Source organism: Heliangelus exortis, chromosome 8 (assembly GCF_036169615.1).
Source record: "Heliangelus exortis chromosome 8, bHelExo1.hap1, whole genome shotgun sequence".
Lineage (NCBI taxonomy): Eukaryota > Metazoa > Chordata > Aves > Apodiformes > Trochilidae > Heliangelus > Heliangelus exortis.
In genome coordinates, this window is record NC_092429.1 from 23,907,467 (window position 1) to 23,925,938 (window position 18,472).

Genomic DNA, 18,472 nt, shown 5'->3' on the forward strand with positions numbered 1-18,472 from the left:
GGGGGCTACACCGAGGTGGAGCCCACACGCACCCCCAGACCCCTGTCCCCGGGGTCCCGGTCCGCAGCGTTTCCCGGGGACGCGTCACTTGCCTGGGAGGCCGCGGCCTGGACGGGGCGGCGGTGCAGGGCCTACCCGGGCCAGCGCGGCCTCCGATACCGAGCAGTGTGGCGCAGCCCCGGAGAGCTGTGGCGGCTGCCGGGCCGCCGGGGGACAGTGCTGGGGGAGAGCCCGGGATGGCGGGCGGTGACGGAACCGGCTCCGTGGAGCGGGAAGCAGGCAGGGCGGGTTCCGCTGCGGCCGCCAGAGGCTCCGAGTCTCCCACGGCCCAGCCCCACCCTGACAGCATCCCCGGGACCCGGATGGGGCCGCGCCCACCGCCCCCCGCCAACCGCGCCCCAGTGCCCGGATGGAGCTGCGCGGCCGAGCCGGGGCGGCCTCGGGACAGGGGCTCGGAGGGTTTCCTCCGACCGCCGCCCTCCCGCTACTACAGCGGGGGGAGCCGCGGAGCCGTGAAGCGGTCCCGCCAGGGCCGGAGCGGTGCCGGTGCCGCCGCGGGCAGGGGTGGCTGCCCCGGATCCAGTCCCCGCCGCCGCTTCCTGCTCCCGCCCCGCCTCACCATAGAGATGACAAGCGCGGCGTGGGCCGCGGCGCCTGCCGGGAAGGGAGCGGCGTGCGGCGGCCTCGCAGCTTCACCGGGCGGCGGCGGCGCCGAGCCTGAGGGAGCGGGCGGACCGGCCGGCGCCATGTCGGGAGGGAGCAGCGCCGGCGAGTGGTGCCTCATGGAGAGTGACCCTGGCGTCTTCACGGAGCTCATCAAAGGCTTCGGTGAGGGGGGAAACGGGAGCGGGGCCGGGCGGTGGGGTTCTGAGGCTCTGAGGCCATGGCCGTGCTGGTGGCCGCAGCTGTTCCCCAGGCGGTGCGAGCCGCTCGGTGCGTCCAGCGGCGCCCGGGCCGGTTCCCTGACCGAGGGCCCCGGCGCGGCTGCGGGCGAGGAACGGGGACGTGGAGGCTCGGGACGGGGAGCCCGCGCTGGCTGAGCGAGCGGGGAGCGCGGCGGCGAACGGAGGTGAGGGGAAGCGAACGCTTCTCTTATGACCTCTGCGCGGTGATCCCCGCCCGGTGCCGCGCTCGCTGCGCCCGGAGCTCCCCGCTTCGCAGCACCGACCTTCCCGGCAGCCCGCAAGGGCTGAGCACCCAGAGCGGCTCGGCCGAGGGCAGCGGGAGGGCCCCGAGCCCCAGCCTGGGGCTGCCCCGGGTGTCCCCCGGTGGCAGGACGGGCAGCGGAGTCCCTGTTATCTGCCGAGGAGCTTGATAAGCACGTGCTGCGGAGGGGAGAGGGACCTGCGGCGGGTTCGGAAGGGTTTTGGGTCGTGGTGTCTGATCCGGTTGCAGAGGCGAGAGGCCTGTGACCAGGATGAGCTGTGGTACTGGGCAGCCTGCGACGGGCTGGTTCGGCTTTTGAAATGTTCAGTTTTGTATTGATTTGCCTTTAGTATCCTTGGCAAGATCGTTTTCTCGACAGATCGGTCTACGCAGGATTTTGGTCACAGAACCAAAGCGCTTTTCTGCGAGGTTAGACGTTGGTTTGTAATTTCTGTCACAGCTTTTTCTCCAAAGTGAAGTCCAGGAGTGTTTCTCCTGTGATGTTTCTATTTAACTAATGGACAAATCTTCTGCATACTGAGTATTTGAGCTTTGGGGGTTTTGTCTTGCTAAAGTGTATTGTTTACAGTACTTTCGGTCTACTACCCATAGTCTGGAGCTAGATGTTTTCATTTCTGCTTTAGACTAGCTGACAATGTTTTTAAAAACAGTTTTATTTTCAGCTGAGAAGAGGACGTGGGCCGATCAAAGATATGCTAATCTGTTCTTTTTTAAGTTCGTTTATGTTGCTTAGACAACATCACCATACACAGGAGAAATTCCTGAAATAATTTCTTTTGACCAGTCTCATTTGATTGACTTAGCTTTTTAATGATGAAGTTTTAAAGCCTGTAAATAGACTTTTCTGTAACCTGGAGCTGTAAGTTGTAAATGTTACCATAGTTCTTTCCTGAGTCTTTGCTGGCTGTCTCCCTTTTAAATGGGTGGTTGAAGATACCTGTACCTCTCTGTTTTTCAGGTTGTAGAGGAGCACAAGTTGAAGAAATATGGAGTTTGGAACCAGAGAACTTTGAAAAATTGAAGTAAGGCATTTTTCTAATCCACATGGGTGGATTTACACTTACCTGAAGCTGCTGGAAGAATGTGTACAAAACGTGGAGTTTGGTGAAGTTTTGTTTTGTTTTGGTTTGGTTTGGTTTTTTTTGCTTTTTCAAGTTCTGCAGAAGTTCGTTAGGGTTTTTATTTCACTTAATTTAATATCTGACAATTAAATTATTTTTATTAATCCTTTGGTACTTCAGCTTTTCTGGGTTTGGAAAGAGATGCTTTCAGCAGGTGGAATGTGAAAACATTTCTAATTGTTTTGTCAGTGGCTTGCATTATATCCTTAGACAAACTATTTTACAAACTTCTGTACTTTATCTCCCTTCTTCCTCTCGTGAAGTTGAATCTGTTCATATATTTAAAGAAATTAGATGATAGTATTTACACATCTTTATACTCATTTTGCCTTTGGAAGGACTTCCATATGTGTATAAAGGCAAATATTATAACTGACAATGACTGATATAATATGGAACTGTTATGCCCTCATTAGGCAATATTAATTATAATGTTTTGTCCATGATGCATTGTTATCTCTGTTCACCTACAAGATTTTAAGAAGAAAATATAATCTAACCCAGAACATACACTATTCCTGTGCAGATCCACACCTGTAGAGTTACCTTTTGTACAGATGGAGTTTTGGCATTTTTTGTCTGATTGAAGATACTTGACAAGTGACACCTGAATGGCAGAAATGTTACCACAAAATGTAGTTTTGCTGCCTGTACTGTGTATTTCATCTGATAATTCATCTGTACTCTCAGATATATCTTTCTAGTCTTGAGTGATGGCCTTCCTTCCCACGTACCTGCACAGTATCTCAACTTAAACACTGATAGTTAAGTAGCATATGTCATTTTTCAAATTGCCTGGGTGGACCCACTGTTGAAAACACCAGTTCAAACTTCTGGTTGTAGCCAGATTTGTAGATTGTTTCCTTTAAAAAGATTTTGTTGTTTTATGGGAGTACTAAATACAGTGCAACATGCAGCAAAAGCTTTCTACTGTGCAAGACATGCAGGCTGAAATACAAGACACAGTTTTAGTAGAAAACTGAATTTCTCTACTAGTGAAACACCTTGAATGAGGCTTCACAAGAATGCTTCTTTGAAATTTCATTTATGCATTAAAGGATTATGAAAATAAAGTTTCAGCTCTTGTGTATGACTAACAAATGTTGGTAGCTATTTATCATTATCAAGTTCAAATGAGTGTTGTGCAACTTTAATAGTTAGAGTAACCAGGAAGACTGATCCTGATTTACAGAAATTACTGACTACTAATTCATGCTGGGATTGTGCAGCATATATGGAAAGAAGCCTGAAGTATGTTTTGCCTAATTAAAAGACCACATCTAAAAATGTCAGTGCAGGTTTCCTATGTTTAGAAAGAAATAATTAAAAGAATTACTGTACCAGCATACAGTTCAGTTATAGTAGAGATTTCTGGCTTGGTATTTTTCATCAGTACAAGTGATTTATTTTTTTTTTCCTATCATTCAATTTTTTAGGCCAGTACACGGGCTGATTTTCCTTTTCAAGTGGCAGCCTGGAGAGGAACCAGCAGGTTCTGTTGTTCAGGATTCCAGACTGGATACAATATTTTTTGCTAAACAGGTATGGCAAGTTCAGTATTCTTATTAGATATGTCACAAAACATAGCTTTTAATCATGAAACTTAAGTTATCTTTTTGTTAATATGTACACAAAAATTAACATTTGGCAGGGAGAAATAACTTTAACAAAATCTGGGAGAGTAGGAACTGTGTATTAAAAATGATTAATTAGTAGGGTGTATCAGATTGATCTGTTAAGTCAGAAAAAAATACCCTGAGTATGGAAGAGTAAGGTTGGTTTTTGTCAGCCCTCTCCTTTAAGAGTAACTCACTCTTCCATGTAATAATTACTTGGTAAATGTTCTCAGCAGAATGAGCAAACTTATTCTTTTGAAACCACTTTCAACAAATTCTAGTAAGAAAAGTTTACTTTGATCTGTTTTTCTATTTCTTGTTTTTCCCAAATGCTCTGCAGCCAGGGCACTATAACTTGAGGGTAGTACTTTCCTTTAAGAGTTCACAAACCATTTTTCATGGAAGTTTTAAATATTTAACTCAGAAAGGTGAGTTTAAATTAGAAATTACAGGAAAAATTGTTTTTGCTAATGTAATCCATTGTGGTTTATTGAATGCAGAGTAGTGCTGAAATTTTGTGTTAGCTTTGACAGCTTAATGTGCTTATTGTTTGCAAACAAGAAAAGCAGGAGCAAGTAAACAGAATGAAAGTAGGAGTGTTTAATAAATGTTTTAGCTCTTTTTCAAGACCTGCTTCTCAATTAGTGATAAATGTACCAGCCCAGGCAAGGAGTGTGACTGTACATGTGTGAACTTCAAAGCATTCATTTCAAAGGGCAAATCCTTAGGCTTTCTATGAAGACTGACACCCAGTCTGGTTGTTGTTTATGGGTATGTTGTTTATTATTTTCTTTTTCCCCCATAAATGCAGATGCATTTTGTATCTATAGTCAGGATATAAATAAGTCTTGAGACATTTCTATCAAGAAGTACAGGAATATGGAAAATGACAGAAACATGAGGTATATCTAGTATAGGTATATCTATAGGTATATCTGTCTCCTGCCTACTCTGTACATGTGCTTCTGTTGTGCAAATATCCATCTTTAATTTGTTTCTTTTATAATCACATCAGTATTTCATGCTATTTTGGATTACTATATTCCTTCATCTTTTTTATACCATTTTTTTTTCATTATTCCCCCGGTGCAGCTCTTGAGTCCTGCCACCATTCTTATGATATAATGATAGCAGCAGTTTTGCCAAGAGTCTTTATAGATTGCTACATCTGACAGACACAGGCTTATGTTGTGATTTCTACCTAATCAAACATAATCTTAGTGACCAGTACCATGTGGCTGCAGAATAGTCTTGATGCCAAGAACCTCAGGGAAAATTCTTGGTATAACTCTTGAAGGGTAGTTATATGGCAGAAGGAAATTGTTCTGAAATGAATCCAGAGGTGTGGGTTTTTAAGCTGAAGGCAGCTTTACCCTCATTCAAGTGATTTCATCTTCTCTCCTGTGAGTAGATGAGGTTCTGGAATTACTGTTCTTGGGGATGCTGAAAAGTTTCAGAGGTTTGTTTGCTTGCTTCCCTTTTGGGTATTCTTCCCCTCTCTGCTTCCCTTTCTAAAGCATGACACTGTGTTTAAAAGCAAGTAGTGAATTTCAGCATGGGAAGTAATTTCTAGAAGTGTTCACTATTTTGCAATAGTAGTACCTGGTTATGCTACTTGATGGCATGGAATGTATGTGTTGAAAGTAACTTGCAAAGAGTTTGAAGTTAGAATATCTCTTCCATGATTTAGTTTTGTCTGTTACTCAAGTGCAGTGGCTTAGCAAAATCAAAACATTTCTTGTAGGCATATATGCCTGGACTGAGGTATCATGACTGAACAACTAGTAAAATAGCAGCAAAGAAATTAAAATACAAAGTCATCAGATAAATATAAAAAATGGTTCATTGCATTTTGCTGAGATTTGTAATGCCAGTTTAAATCTGGTGGCTTTCACCTTGGAGGAAGTTTGCCTTGCTTAGAGATCCCACTTGACACTCTACATTATGATGGAGAGTATTCTCTCAAGCAAATCATTCATCTAATGATTTGGTGCTGATGAGAGCAGGATGTCTTGGCCCTCCCAACCTGTTTTGTTTTGACTTCATGGTTCTGTTCATCTCTTGCAATGTCTTAGCTCATCACTGAACTTCCATGAGCCAGTGCAGCCCATCAGGTAGCAATTATCTGTCCAGTCTCTGTGTGTATTTTCTGGGCTGTCTCATGCCCTGTTAGAGATGCATTTGTTCAGTGGGTCTGCACAGACCAAAGCTGGTAAAAGGTAAGTGAGAGAGAACAGGAGTTTCTATACAGTAGTGCTGAGGTTATTGCACTTCCTGAAGCTGCAGTCTGCAAGTCCTTCTGAGTCACCCAGGAGCACAAGGGAAGGCAAGCATTAATAACAAATATTTTTATTGTAAAAGAGCATCTCCTCCCAGCTACTATGGGCTTCAGTGTGTTTTCATTTCCTCCATGCATGTTTAAGTCCAATTTTATGGTGGGTTTTGCTGTCTTTCAAGAAGCTTTTTCAGATGTCAAGACTATTTTTTTTTTTGTAATCACAAAAGTGAGGAGTTAACTGTATGTTCATTTGTAGGCTGGAACCCCTAGACAAATTTATATTTTGGCTTAGCAACATTTTTGTGGCATTTAGGATTATTGATCTGTTGAACTGTATCTTCAAAATAGAAGTGACACTGGAGTGCTAAAATTCTCAAGAAGGCTTTGTCCCTCTTTCCCTTCCCATTCATTTTTTCCTTTTAAATGTTGCCATGTAAAGAAATCTGATACCATCCCTTTTATCTGCAGACAATTTTTAAAGTGTCATTCTGAATCCTGTATGAGCAAGACTAAGTAACTGCTAATATGTAGCAGTGGTTTAGTATGGAAATAAATGTGCCATTACAGCATGGCTCAGTCTCTGTTCATTTTTTAATTAAATATTCCATTTTTAAAACTTTAATTTTTGGAGGGGCAAACTTCAGTTTGTGAAGGGCTACTGCTCTCAAACCATGTCTAGCAAAACATCTTTAAAATTGAATTAGGAAACAATTTTAATAAGAAGCTTGTGTGAGCTCACATCTTACTCATATCCTGTGCTTAGCAGTGTTGCTGAATTCCAAATGACAACTAAATCTTGTTCAAAGTCAGGAGTACATGGAGGGGGGCTGTTGAATTTTGAAGTCTAATATGCATGTGTATTTAAGGAATTTTTTTAATGGTCACTTTTATGTTCACTCATGTTAAATTTGGCCTCCCTGTTATGCCTAGGTATGATTTGGTCCTCTATTTGAGGCCACAGAACCCTGGATGGTCTTACATACCCTTTGAGCTAGGATACCTAGGCACAATGAGGTGAGTTAAGGATACAGTTTCAGCCTTAACTCTGAATTTCCTGATTTCTGTGTTGCTTAAGTAGGCTCTTGTTCTTATTTTTACACACAGTGGCTACATGATTGTACCACTTTGTGTATTCCTCTATTTTCAGCACTGTTCTGAGTAGCTGTATTTTGTGCTGGTCACAGCAGAAGTGGAAGTGGCTCTTGACAAAAAATAGTGCCATTTTTGCAGACTTGGGTACTAAATTTTTTTTTTGTTTAATGGCCTCTTCAGGTTTTATTACAGAAGTATTGGTCTCATGCCTTTGTTATGTGCCTTGTATTCATTTTCTGCTGCATTGTGATGATAGAGCATTGCAACTGTGATAATAAAATATTAACTTCATTATCTGGGAATAAAATCAATATACCTTCAGTAGGCAGATCTTCAAATTACACCACTAATAACAAAACATTGGTCTTTGTTATCCTTGTTTCACTACTGGAAGCCCATTTTATGTACGTTCTAACACTTCCAATGCTTCAGTTGATTTCAGGCTCAAATTTTTTTAACTTTTTCAGGATTGGTAATATTAAGATAGTCCAGAAATCTGTGTTAAAGCTAAACTTGGGATAATAACTTATAAAAAGTAAAATCAACTTGCAGCACATCTAATCAGAGTCAGATATTTTCATTAATGGACTACAACTGTGTGAATATTATATTTTTATTCCAAAGGAATAAGAAATGCATAAAATGAATCGGGGTTTTTAAACAAGAATAAGTTGCAGAACATTGTCCTAGTGCTGAATTTTTGATGTTGAGCTTTGTAATCCAGATATTTTTTAACAAAAGGATGCTTAGCACCCCAGAGATTTGCAGCTTATACTACAACTTGCAGCACAGTCCACAGCTTTTTGAAAAACAAAATACATAATCCATCAGAGGATGCAAGTCAAGAACTTCAAGTGCTTCAGCCTTAAGTTGATCCAGAAGCTTGGATTGGATCTGTAGGGGAAGGTTCATGCTTACGAAGTTACACATCTTAATTGAAGAGTGGACCAGAGTAGCCCATTCAAGTGGTTCCTTTTTTTTGCTATAAGCTAAGTTTCACAGGCTTTTTGAGATCATTTCACCAGTGTGCATGTGTTGGAGAATGGCTTACACTGTGTCCTTGCCACGTTTGTTTACCAAGCCATTCTCCAACATGCATGTGTACCTGTATATATGGATTATTTTCTTTCTAATATTATTAAATATACCTTGTGGCTTTGCTAGCAAGATCTTCCAAATACAGATGTCTGGTTTGTGGGGAGTCCTGATTATGGATCAGTCAAATACCTCACCAGGTCATCTAGAAAGAAATATACAGGCAAATGTTGGGATTTTTTGACAAATAGAGAAAATCCTCTAAAGTTTCCTCAAATCAAGATAAAAATCTTTCTGGGAAAACCTGTGTATATTGTCAAGCTATTTAAATGCAGGAAATGTGCTGTGACCTGAAGTAAGAGAATACGTTGTAAGAGAATTGGAAATCAGGGTACATGAGTATCCTGACCAATTTTTCTAAAAACTCACTACCTTGTGTGGACTGGCTGTGTGCACTGATAGGGTGCTGTGCCTGTGTGACAAATAATCCTTGTGCTCATCAGCATTTGGTACTGCATTCACCTCCTCCTCGCTCTGAACTCTTCACCCTGCCCATGAAGTGCCCCTACCTGGTACCACCTCCTTCCACCTTCTCTCACACAGTCTAGATGCAGGAACACCCTGTCTTGTTATGCACATCACTGGCACTTGCTTCTCTTCATCTGCTCTAGGACTCTTCTTGCTGTCTTTGCCTTACCTCCTGCCTTTCACTTTCTGAAGAGTATTTGTAGTTCTGTAATGTATTATTATTTCCTTTTCAAATGCTGGGGGCCACTGGTCCAAGATCTGCATCTTTTGCTTATTGTTTTCTAGCAGTAAGACAAGATTGTTTAGCTTGGTCCTTACATACTTAAGCAGACTCTCATACTGTAGTTGGCATACAAAAATAGATCTATGCTGAAAGGCAAATACTTGATGAGACCACAAGTTTCCTGCTGTGTTTAATGTTGTCCTCCTGTTTTTGCAGCTTAAGGCTTCTGTATCCAGCTAGTCCAACACAGTTTGTGTGTTGATCTTGCCCCTAGGCACAAAATTTCTCTGAATTTCTTTTCCCTGTTTTTTGAAGCAGTTACTGGTTAGTGGCCTGCTAGAGAAACTGATTGTTCCACCTTGATGTTTCAGTGCAAATAGTTACCATTAGTGCTGCCTCTCCATAAAATGTCCTGTATTCATTATCATTTAAGAAGTGTGGTTTGTTCTAATAACCCTTCCTACATTGTGTTAGCAGTGTTCCAACAGTTCTTCACTGCAGGTTTCTCTATCTTCTTTTCTCCTTTCTCTATCAGCTTATTCACAGTGTTCAGGTAATCCACTTGGGATCTTCCTGCTTTCATCCTGGTGCTACTTTTACAACTGCCTCTGATACCATTTTCTAGTCATATCTCTGAGAATTCATAGTTCTTGATTCCTTTTCCTATGTTACAGTGTTCTCAAACTGCATGCAAGTAACCTGTGGATTTTAATTATTCTGCTGCTGTTCATTATTCCATTGCTGTTGATGAATTTTCCTTCTCTATTGGTCATTTTATAATTGTATGAGCTCTACTCTTTAGCTTGGGTGCCTGCAGCTGAATTCAGGTTTCAGAGTTGCTGTGATCTGTTCTGTGTCTGTAGTTGACTGTCTTGATTACCATTTAAGTCAACTGGATTGTATTTTTCTTAATTTAAGAATAGCTTTAGTATTTCTTTATCAGCTGCACTCTACAGACATAATCTGAACTGAACACCTCATATAGAAAGTATAAAAAAAATAGATATATGATGTAGATCATAGTATTAACATAGTAGGTCTTTCTTTGTTAGGAGCTTAGGAACTAACTTTTATTGTAAACAGGTTGGTTGGTTTTAATTTTTTTCTTTTTCTTTCTCCTTTCTTGTTGGAAGTGGTTTCACATCCACAGCCCTGAACTAATTACAGTTTTTTAAATGCAAAATAAACCACCTCTCTCCCTGTGCTAAGTTTTAAGTAGCACTTTGAATTGCAGAATAGACTCGTGGATTGAAGGTGCATTATTTATTCCTAGCCTGTAGGTCACTGAGAAGAATTTGTTAATATGAAGTCTTTTTTGTATTATGGCCTCATACCATTTGATTATTGTGCTTTTAATTAAAAGATTATATTAAATAATCCCTATAGGCTCTCTCTTCAAATACTGTGTTTTAGTTTGGGTATTGCTAAACAATATTAAAGACATGGCTGTAATACAAAGAGGTTTTTTTTATATTTGCTAAAAATGGAATATTTAATGCTTACGTCTGAGGAATAGTGTCACCCAAGTAAATTAAATGTTGGGTTCAGAAGGGATAGGTATTAGAAATTACAGAGCAAGAAAAAAAATCTAAATTTTATATGGCTTATCATTCAGCAAGCTACCTCAAAAAATCTTTACATCTTGGAACACCTCTAAATTTTAGTAGTTTACCCCTGGGATATTTGAGATTTTTTGTCAAATGCAACTTTTTAATAGAAATTCTAGGTTCCATTATATTTTTATTAATCCAATTTTTTTTAGTATTTTTCTTTCCCACTCTTACTCCTGGTAGGAATTCCGATTATTTGAAGGACATTGTCTTGGGGAGAGCTGAGCTTTTTTGTTTGATTGGTTGGTTTTTTGGTTTTTTTTTAAGACCACAGATGTAATAATGTAATTTGGGCAGTGTGCTTTGAATAGTACTTTATTTGTTTTTCCACTGAGATCAGAGAGTTCCTGTATTTCTTCTGTTTTCCTCTGTTAATCACTTTAGGGAGGTGGTGAGGCAATGGAATGACAGTTTATAAGTAGAGGTATAGAAGGTTGAGTTTATTAATGAATTGTATTTGACAGCCATCCAGCATTTATTTTATTAGTTTCCTATAGCCAAGGCTTTTCTGTGGCTACTCCAACTAGATTTTCTACCTGTTTTGGAGTGAATCTTGAAGGTGAATCATCATAGAAAGTGTTAATAATGAAAAATATTGTCCATCTTCAATTTGTATCACTACTACTGAACAAATTCTCACCCCTTTTTTTCTAGGTAATCAATAATGCTTGTGCTACCCAAGCCATAGTAAGTGTGCTGTTGAATTGTGCTCATCAAGATATCCATCTAGGAGACACTTTATCAGAATTTAAAGAATTTTCACAAAGTTTTGATGCTGCAGTAAGTGCCAACTGTATTCTGTATCTTTAAGTATTATGGTGTCATATCTACATTGGCTTACAGTTTAATTTTTTCACTTATTTCCAGATGAAAGGTTTGGCACTAAGCAACTCAGAAGTAATCCGGCAAGTTCACAACAGTTTTGCCAGGTAACACATGTTTTTGAACCTAGGCAAAATTTGAGCAAATTCTTTTTCTTCTCATTTTTTTTTTTTTTAAATTTCCTTTGCAGACAACAGATGTTTGAATTTGATGCAAAGTCTTCAGCAAAAGAAGAAGATGCATTTCACTTTGTAAGCTATGTTCCTGTTAACGGACGGCTGTATGAACTCGATGGCTTAAGAGAAGGACCTATTGATTTAGGTAATATTTTATACTTTTTTCTAAACATTCTGCATTTCCACAATAGCTAATTGCAACACGCAGGTTGTATGTTTTAGCATCAAACCAAGATATTATTAAGTAAGCATATTTGTTGGTCTGAAACAGAAATTCCCATTTCCTCCCCATCTCTGATTATCCCTCCTTCCATTCAGTAATCAAATGAAGAGGCCATGCAGTCCAGTAACACACTTGTATGTTTGCTCTTCTTACCTGAGGAAATACGTTGTTGTTCTGAACTGTCTGTAACAAAAGCTGGTAAAACTATGTAGTGTTTTGGCTTTCTTTACCAACAAGTGTGCAATTCCTTTTGTTAATATTTTTTCCGACGTCGTCTTTAATGTGGGATTGTCACCCAAGACAATCCCCATGTCGTGTTTTCAAAGCTGTTTTTTTTTTCTATGTTGATTATAAGCTATGTGCAAGTGGATGCATGTAACAGTTGACTTCATATACTTTTTATATTTCATTTTATATTATGTGGCTGGTGTTTACACTTTCTCTTCTTAGATGGCAAATATTTTGCCAATGGTTTAAAAAAGAGTAGCTACTTTTAGCATAGTGTAATTCTCTGTCAGACTTGTTCCTGTTTTGTGTTTTACAGTCTGTCTTTACTTGTGCCATCTTGTGTCTTGAAAAGCTCTACAGTGCCAGTTATGTGTCTGCACTTTCTTTTGGCTCTGATACAATCTCACTGTGTTCCACACTTCATTTCCAGACTGTTTTCCTGGTTTTCTTGACAGTCCTATTTATTTTCAGGCTGAGTAATGGCTTGCAGCTCTATTTCATCTTTAGTCTTCCTAGAGGGAGTATACAGTCTGCAGACCTAACATCATAGTTTTTGTGGTCACAAGATTGAGTCTCTGTTTGTTTTTAAAGTCCTCAAATTGTTCAAGAGGCATTATGAAGTTACAAAATCACCTTTTAGTTATGCTCTTGGTTATCTTAAAATCAAGTTACCTATCATACATTCTTTATACCTTTTTCTGTGGTGAGTTGTTAACACTGTATTTCATCTACTCAGTATTAACTATTTTGTCTGAATGGAACAGCTGTAACTATCCATACTTTTTTGTTTTGCTGTCTACTTTTATGTAGCCATACCAACTGATTTCTGTCATGAAAATCCTATAACCACACACCATTTTCTGTTGTCATCAAAATAAACATTAAATTGTAAGGGCACAAGCATCTAGTTTTTCTCCATTGCTTTGGCCAGTACATTATCTAAATATTGATACTAAAAAATGTCTTCCTAAAAAAAACAGAGTAATGTGAGAGAGCAGTCGCCAAGGAAAATCTTGTTACACACGTCTCAAGTTGATGCATAAGCCTGAGTTATGCAAGTCTTGAATTTGCAATAAATTATGCAAAGAATCACTCTTTCATTGTGTTTTTTTCTAGGTGCATGCAATCAAGATGACTGGATAAGTGCTGTACGGCCCGTCATAGAGAAACGTATACAAAAGTAAGTGGCCATGATGTTTTTAAAACACAGTGCATTATATATGTTTTTAAATTCCTTATTCTTAAATTTCCTTCAGGCAAAGGCTTTCAGCTGAATTTCTAGGGAATTATGCTTATGCATGGTTTTTATCTTCATCTCACTCTGTGCCTTCAGAACATGAGCTAAATGTGCTTATAGATAAATCTTAAGCATCCTGTATATGTTCCTGTATGATTAATCAAAGTAGGTATCTGTGAAGGAAGATCCTACTAGTAGTCTGAAAAAGGAAGACCAAGATTATTAATTGTGTTAGGCAGCTGTGGATCTTTGCTAGTGAAAAACTGAGTGCCATTACCATGGATACTTTGCATATATGCTTATAATTTAACATACTAGATACTAAGTGTTAGTGTTTGCATACAACTTATGGTATTTACATAGAACAAGTTTTCCTTAGGTATGTGGCTTGTTTTCGAAATCTAAGCTAGAAAAACACAATGTAGAAGTTTTCCTCCTTCTTAGCTCTGACCCCAAATTCCAGCCCCAAATGTGTTAGAAATAAAGTCGATTTTACACCAGTGTTATAAAATAATTTTCGAAGTCTTTCACTTGAAGACTTTTTGGGTTTTTTGATAAGCAAACATTACTACCAATTCCTGTTTGGAGAAATCGTGTTATGGAAGGCCTGTTAGACTAATGGTAATGTTCTTTAGATGTATGAAGTCTTCAGTGTTTTCTAGCAAGTAACAGTAATGAGAAAGTTAAACCTATTGCATGCAGCAGTTTTGTACATGGTTTGTTATCTGTCGTGGTTTTTTGTTAATTATATCTTGTTTTCTTTCTTTTGTACAGTTTCAATTTTTATTTCTTGTGTCCACGTACAAAAATATTGCACTCTTGGGAGAGGGGCTTATTGGGAGTTACATATTGGATAGTGCTCATGTGAGGTCTGATTCTGTTTCATGGCAAGATTGGATCTGTGGCACAACTTAATTTAACAGATCCATTTAGATTTTTCCATTAAATGCATTTCCTTGTAAGGAAATAGTGGAAGATGATTAATTTTGAAAGTGGTTTTTTTTTCTCTCTTTCTTCCCCATTTAGATACAGTGAAGGAGAGATAAGATTTAATTTGATGGCTATTGTATCTGACAGAAAGATGATATATGAGCAGAGGATTGTGGAATTACAGCAGCAACTTGCAGAGGTAGGTCATGATGTTTAAGTTAAGTAGTTCTGTGATAATAGTTCTGTGTTTTTGCTTTATTTTTCACCTCCTTCTTTACGTGGTCAAAATGGAGTATCATTAAAAGAAGTACAGAAGGATTATTACATACCTGTCCATTACAATGCTGTGTGGGTGCACTGGTGCAGCTCTGTTTAGCTCTGAGTGAGATAATTTGAGCTCTTGGTACATTATGACCATGTCATTGTGTCTCTGTGTCATGACAAACTTGCTGTGCTAGTGGAACTATTCTTTCCCTAGTACCTGAGCTAATCTCCTTATGACTAACTGCAGAAATTCCTTGAATGCTCCTATAACTGTAAGAAAACCAGAATCTTTCAGTGACAGATACTCTGAAAACTTACTTTAACTTAAAAAATAAAAAAATCAGTCATCTCATCCATTTAACTCTTTCTGTTTTGTGGAAGGAGGAGCCTATGGATACAGATCAAAGTAGTAATATGTTAAGTTCTATACAATCAGAAGTTGCAAAATACCAGATGTTAATTGAAGAAGAAAACCAAAAATTAAAAAGATACAAGGTAAGTAACCTTTGTTTTTCTGATTAAACTATTGGGAAAGTTGTAAGAAAAAGCCAGCTTTTGTATCTGTGGGAGGCTGTTGCAACTAACATGAATTGGGTGGGTACCATAAAGAAAATGTTATGTAAATTCATGTTGCATTCCTGAATTTGTGGGCTAATTACCAGTTTGCTTCCTTTTAGCACAAGGCTTACAAAACAGTTTGTAAATGTCTCTGTAGCTCCCTTTGTTTTACCAGGTTTTTGTATCTTTCTCACTGATTTAATCATTGAGGGTTTTTTGGCTGGTCTGACAAAAAAATTGAAAAGAATTTGTGCCTTAAGCAGTAAAGTCATCTGGCATGTAATTTCTTACTGAGTGCTCAGAATTTTACTGCTTCAATTTTATTTTTAGCTGGCTGAAATTTAAAAAAATTGAGTTCTTGATGGGGGGCAGGTACAACAATAAGGATGGGGTTCCCTATTTAGAATCATGGAACAGAATGATTGTTTAGCCATATAGTAATTCTGTTAATGCTTTTAATTTATTATTAGATTGAAAATATTAGAAGAAAACATAACTACCTGCCTTTCATCATGGAATTACTAAAGACTCTAGCAGAACACCAACAGTTAATACCATTAGTAGAAAAAGTGAGTATATCTTAGCTGACTTTTAAGAAACAGTATGTGTCTGTAATTCTTCATACCTTCTCCTTAATATTATAAATTCAGTCAAATATTTTGACAGCATAGCTGGCATGGGTTTGTTGCTACATTTATATACATTGCTAATTTACCTGGTAGCCTCTTGCAGTTTTCAAGTGGCACAGTTCCAGTGGAGACTGGAAATAGTGGCACCAACCAACTTTGCACTTTTATGTTAAGGCAAACTGTACCATCCCTTTGATAACCTAAATATAGAATATAGTATAATACAGAAAGAAAAAAAAAATATATATATATAAATATATATATATTAAAAAAAAATATGAAAGAGACAATTCAGCATTGTCTAAACAACCACATTACAGGGCATAGGGTGATGTGGACTTTTCTATTCAGAAAATAAGTCGTCTTAAAATTGGGATCTGTAGCTCTGTGGTAGAGGTCCCATAATGTCTTTATCCCTTTTTGATCTGAGGATTATTTAAATATATACACACAGAGCTGTGTATGTACAAGACTGATCCCTCTTGCCAACCTGGCCTCTTGAGTTTCGTTGATTTATCCAGCTGCCAACACTAGATGGCAACCTTTGCACAGAGTTTCTGCTAATTTAAGGTAGCTTGAAATTTCTTCTTTCCCTGCTCTTACACAGATTTACTGGCTCATTGTTTCTACCTTTCTAAGGTGCCAAGCTATAAACATATATTTTCTATTAAGGCTTGTATTAAGGCTTATTTATGAAAGTGTGTCTATCAGTCTGGCAAGTTTTTTACACTGTGTGGCTAGGCAAGTACTCAAACTGTAATGAGGTCTGTGCTGGCTTGGCTGTCTGCACACATTCTATAAACAGTTTCCCTAATTTTTAACTTGCACTGTAAAAGGATCTCTGTATTATAGTGAAAAAGCTAAATATTATTAGTGAGTACAATCTCTTGCTGAATTTGCTTAGGAAAGTGTTTGCAGGCCACTTTTGGCTGCAGTTTTTAATATTTTCCTTCTTTGTGTAACTTTTGTGGAGTTTTAAGCCAGTTTCATACTAACAGGAGTTATTTATATTATCATCAAGCTTCTTTTACAAGTAAATTTCCAGTTGCCCCATGCAGCTGATAACAAGTCATTCTAAATCACTAAATTAGATCCTGTTCCATTCAGTAAATGATAAAGCAGCAGCCTGATGCAGAATGAACAAATTTCCTGACAGAAAGATGGGTAGTACTGCATCTGAATTGTCCCCTCTTCCTGTCTAATCTTTTTCACTAAATTCATAAGGAAGAAGATGCTAGTTTTTTCTCATTTTTTCTCAATTTCTCAACTATCTTATCAACTGATACAAGTTATGAGAGGATCTGTTATATCCTAGTGGGAACTTGTGGGGTTTTTTCCTACTCAGTTCTTTTGAAAGATCTAAAAAGTTAAGCTCTTGGTTGCTTCAGAGTTTAATTTGTGATAATGACTGAATGTCATGTCTTCTTGTAAAAAAATATTTTTGAAAGGGTTATTTCTGTGTTTAATGAAATTAATGTGAAGCTATGAAAAATTAAATTATACTTAGAGTGCTTTTTTCACCTCTTCTTTTTGCCTGTGGAAGATGCCTAATATTGTAATTTATTTTGTATTATCTATTTAAATCTATATGTATTCTTAAAAGGCCTTAAGTAGGATACTTCCAAAGGGCCTATATTTACATTTAAAATGTCTCTTTCTACACCATATTTTGTTGTATTATTAGTTATTAAGTAATATTCAAAGTGTGATCATTGTCTTCTCAGAGCTTAACCTCCTCTCCCTTTGTTTTCTAGGCAAAAGAAAAACAGAATGCCAAGAAAGTTCAGGAGGCCAAGTGAAGATGTCTTTACAAACTGCATACAATTATGTGCTTCTGAAACTGTTTTCATGACAACAAATAAAACTTTTCATAAAACTTTAAATTTTGTCCAGCGCACGTTTGACAATTGTAACATTTTGTCTTGTACTGTATGCACGGGTCTAATTTTCTTCCTTCCCTGCATCTTGTGCATGTAGTACTGCTAAGTGATGTTTAGGTTCTCTTGGTCAAGTTCAATATTTAACAGTCTTACCAGATTTCTGAAAGCTTGGGAGGTGGACCTAAAAATGTGCAAGGAAAATGTACCCATTTTGTCCCACTTGAATATATGATAATGATTGCAAATGCCAGAATTACAAGCATGAGCTTTCTTTGCTCATCCCTACTAACAATTACAATACTATCCAGTTGTTCAGTGACATACCTTGTGGTTTTGTTTTTATGAAGTATGTGTCTAATTTTTTTACAGAATTGAAAAGTATTAATTCAGTTGTTGAAACATTTGCAAAGACCAGTGTATAATCTCAAGAGATCTGCATTGCTTTAGTAGAAAAAAAAAAATAAATATTCCCATTTTTATTTTGGCAAACTATCTTCTGTGGTATTTTATTATTGGGTAAGATGATTAGAATATGTATTAGAGACCATCAGTCTTGTGACTCTTCTGAATTTGGGTTGTCAAGAAGGCACTCTTGTTTTGAGGAGTTAATGTTCTTGAATATAAGGTAGTTCTGTTCTAGAGTATGTTAAATTTCAGTCTTTAAATTGTAATGGAATATGCTTGAACTATATTCCCTGGACCAGAGGGGGATGGACCTCACAGTTTGTACTGCTTTTAGTGCTGATTCTACTTGAACTGTAGGTAAAATGCTTCAGTAAGGACAGTAACAGAACACTGTAACACTACATAGTTACTGAAACACTGTTAGCATATAGTGAATATAAATTTGCTTAG

The 18,472-nt window shown here is 38.4% G+C and overlaps 1 protein-coding gene across 2 annotated transcripts; it reads left to right on the top strand.

The window, feature by feature from the left end:
• Positions 1–404: 404 nt before the first annotated feature.
• On the top strand, positions 405–18,106 carry UCHL5 (ubiquitin C-terminal hydrolase L5). 2 transcript variants are annotated; one of them, XM_071751074.1, is made up of 11 exons: positions 405–828; positions 2,126–2,189; positions 3,725–3,830; positions 11,325–11,450; positions 11,538–11,599; positions 11,683–11,813; positions 13,236–13,299; positions 14,383–14,485; positions 14,932–15,045; positions 15,579–15,677; positions 17,492–18,106. In XM_071751074.1, exons 1-11 carry the CDS (start codon positions 627–629, stop codon positions 17,534–17,536), a joined length of 1,116 nt encoding a protein of 371 aa, XP_071607175.1. In that variant the 5' UTR covers positions 405–626; the 3' UTR covers positions 17,537–18,106. The 2 variants fall into 2 exon arrangements, with proteins under 2 accessions (XP_071607175.1, XP_071607176.1); XM_071751075.1 differs by lacking the exons at positions 405–828; positions 2,126–2,189; positions 3,725–3,830 and adding an exon at positions 7,143–7,196.
• The last annotated feature ends 366 nt before the right edge of the window (positions 18,107–18,472 follow it).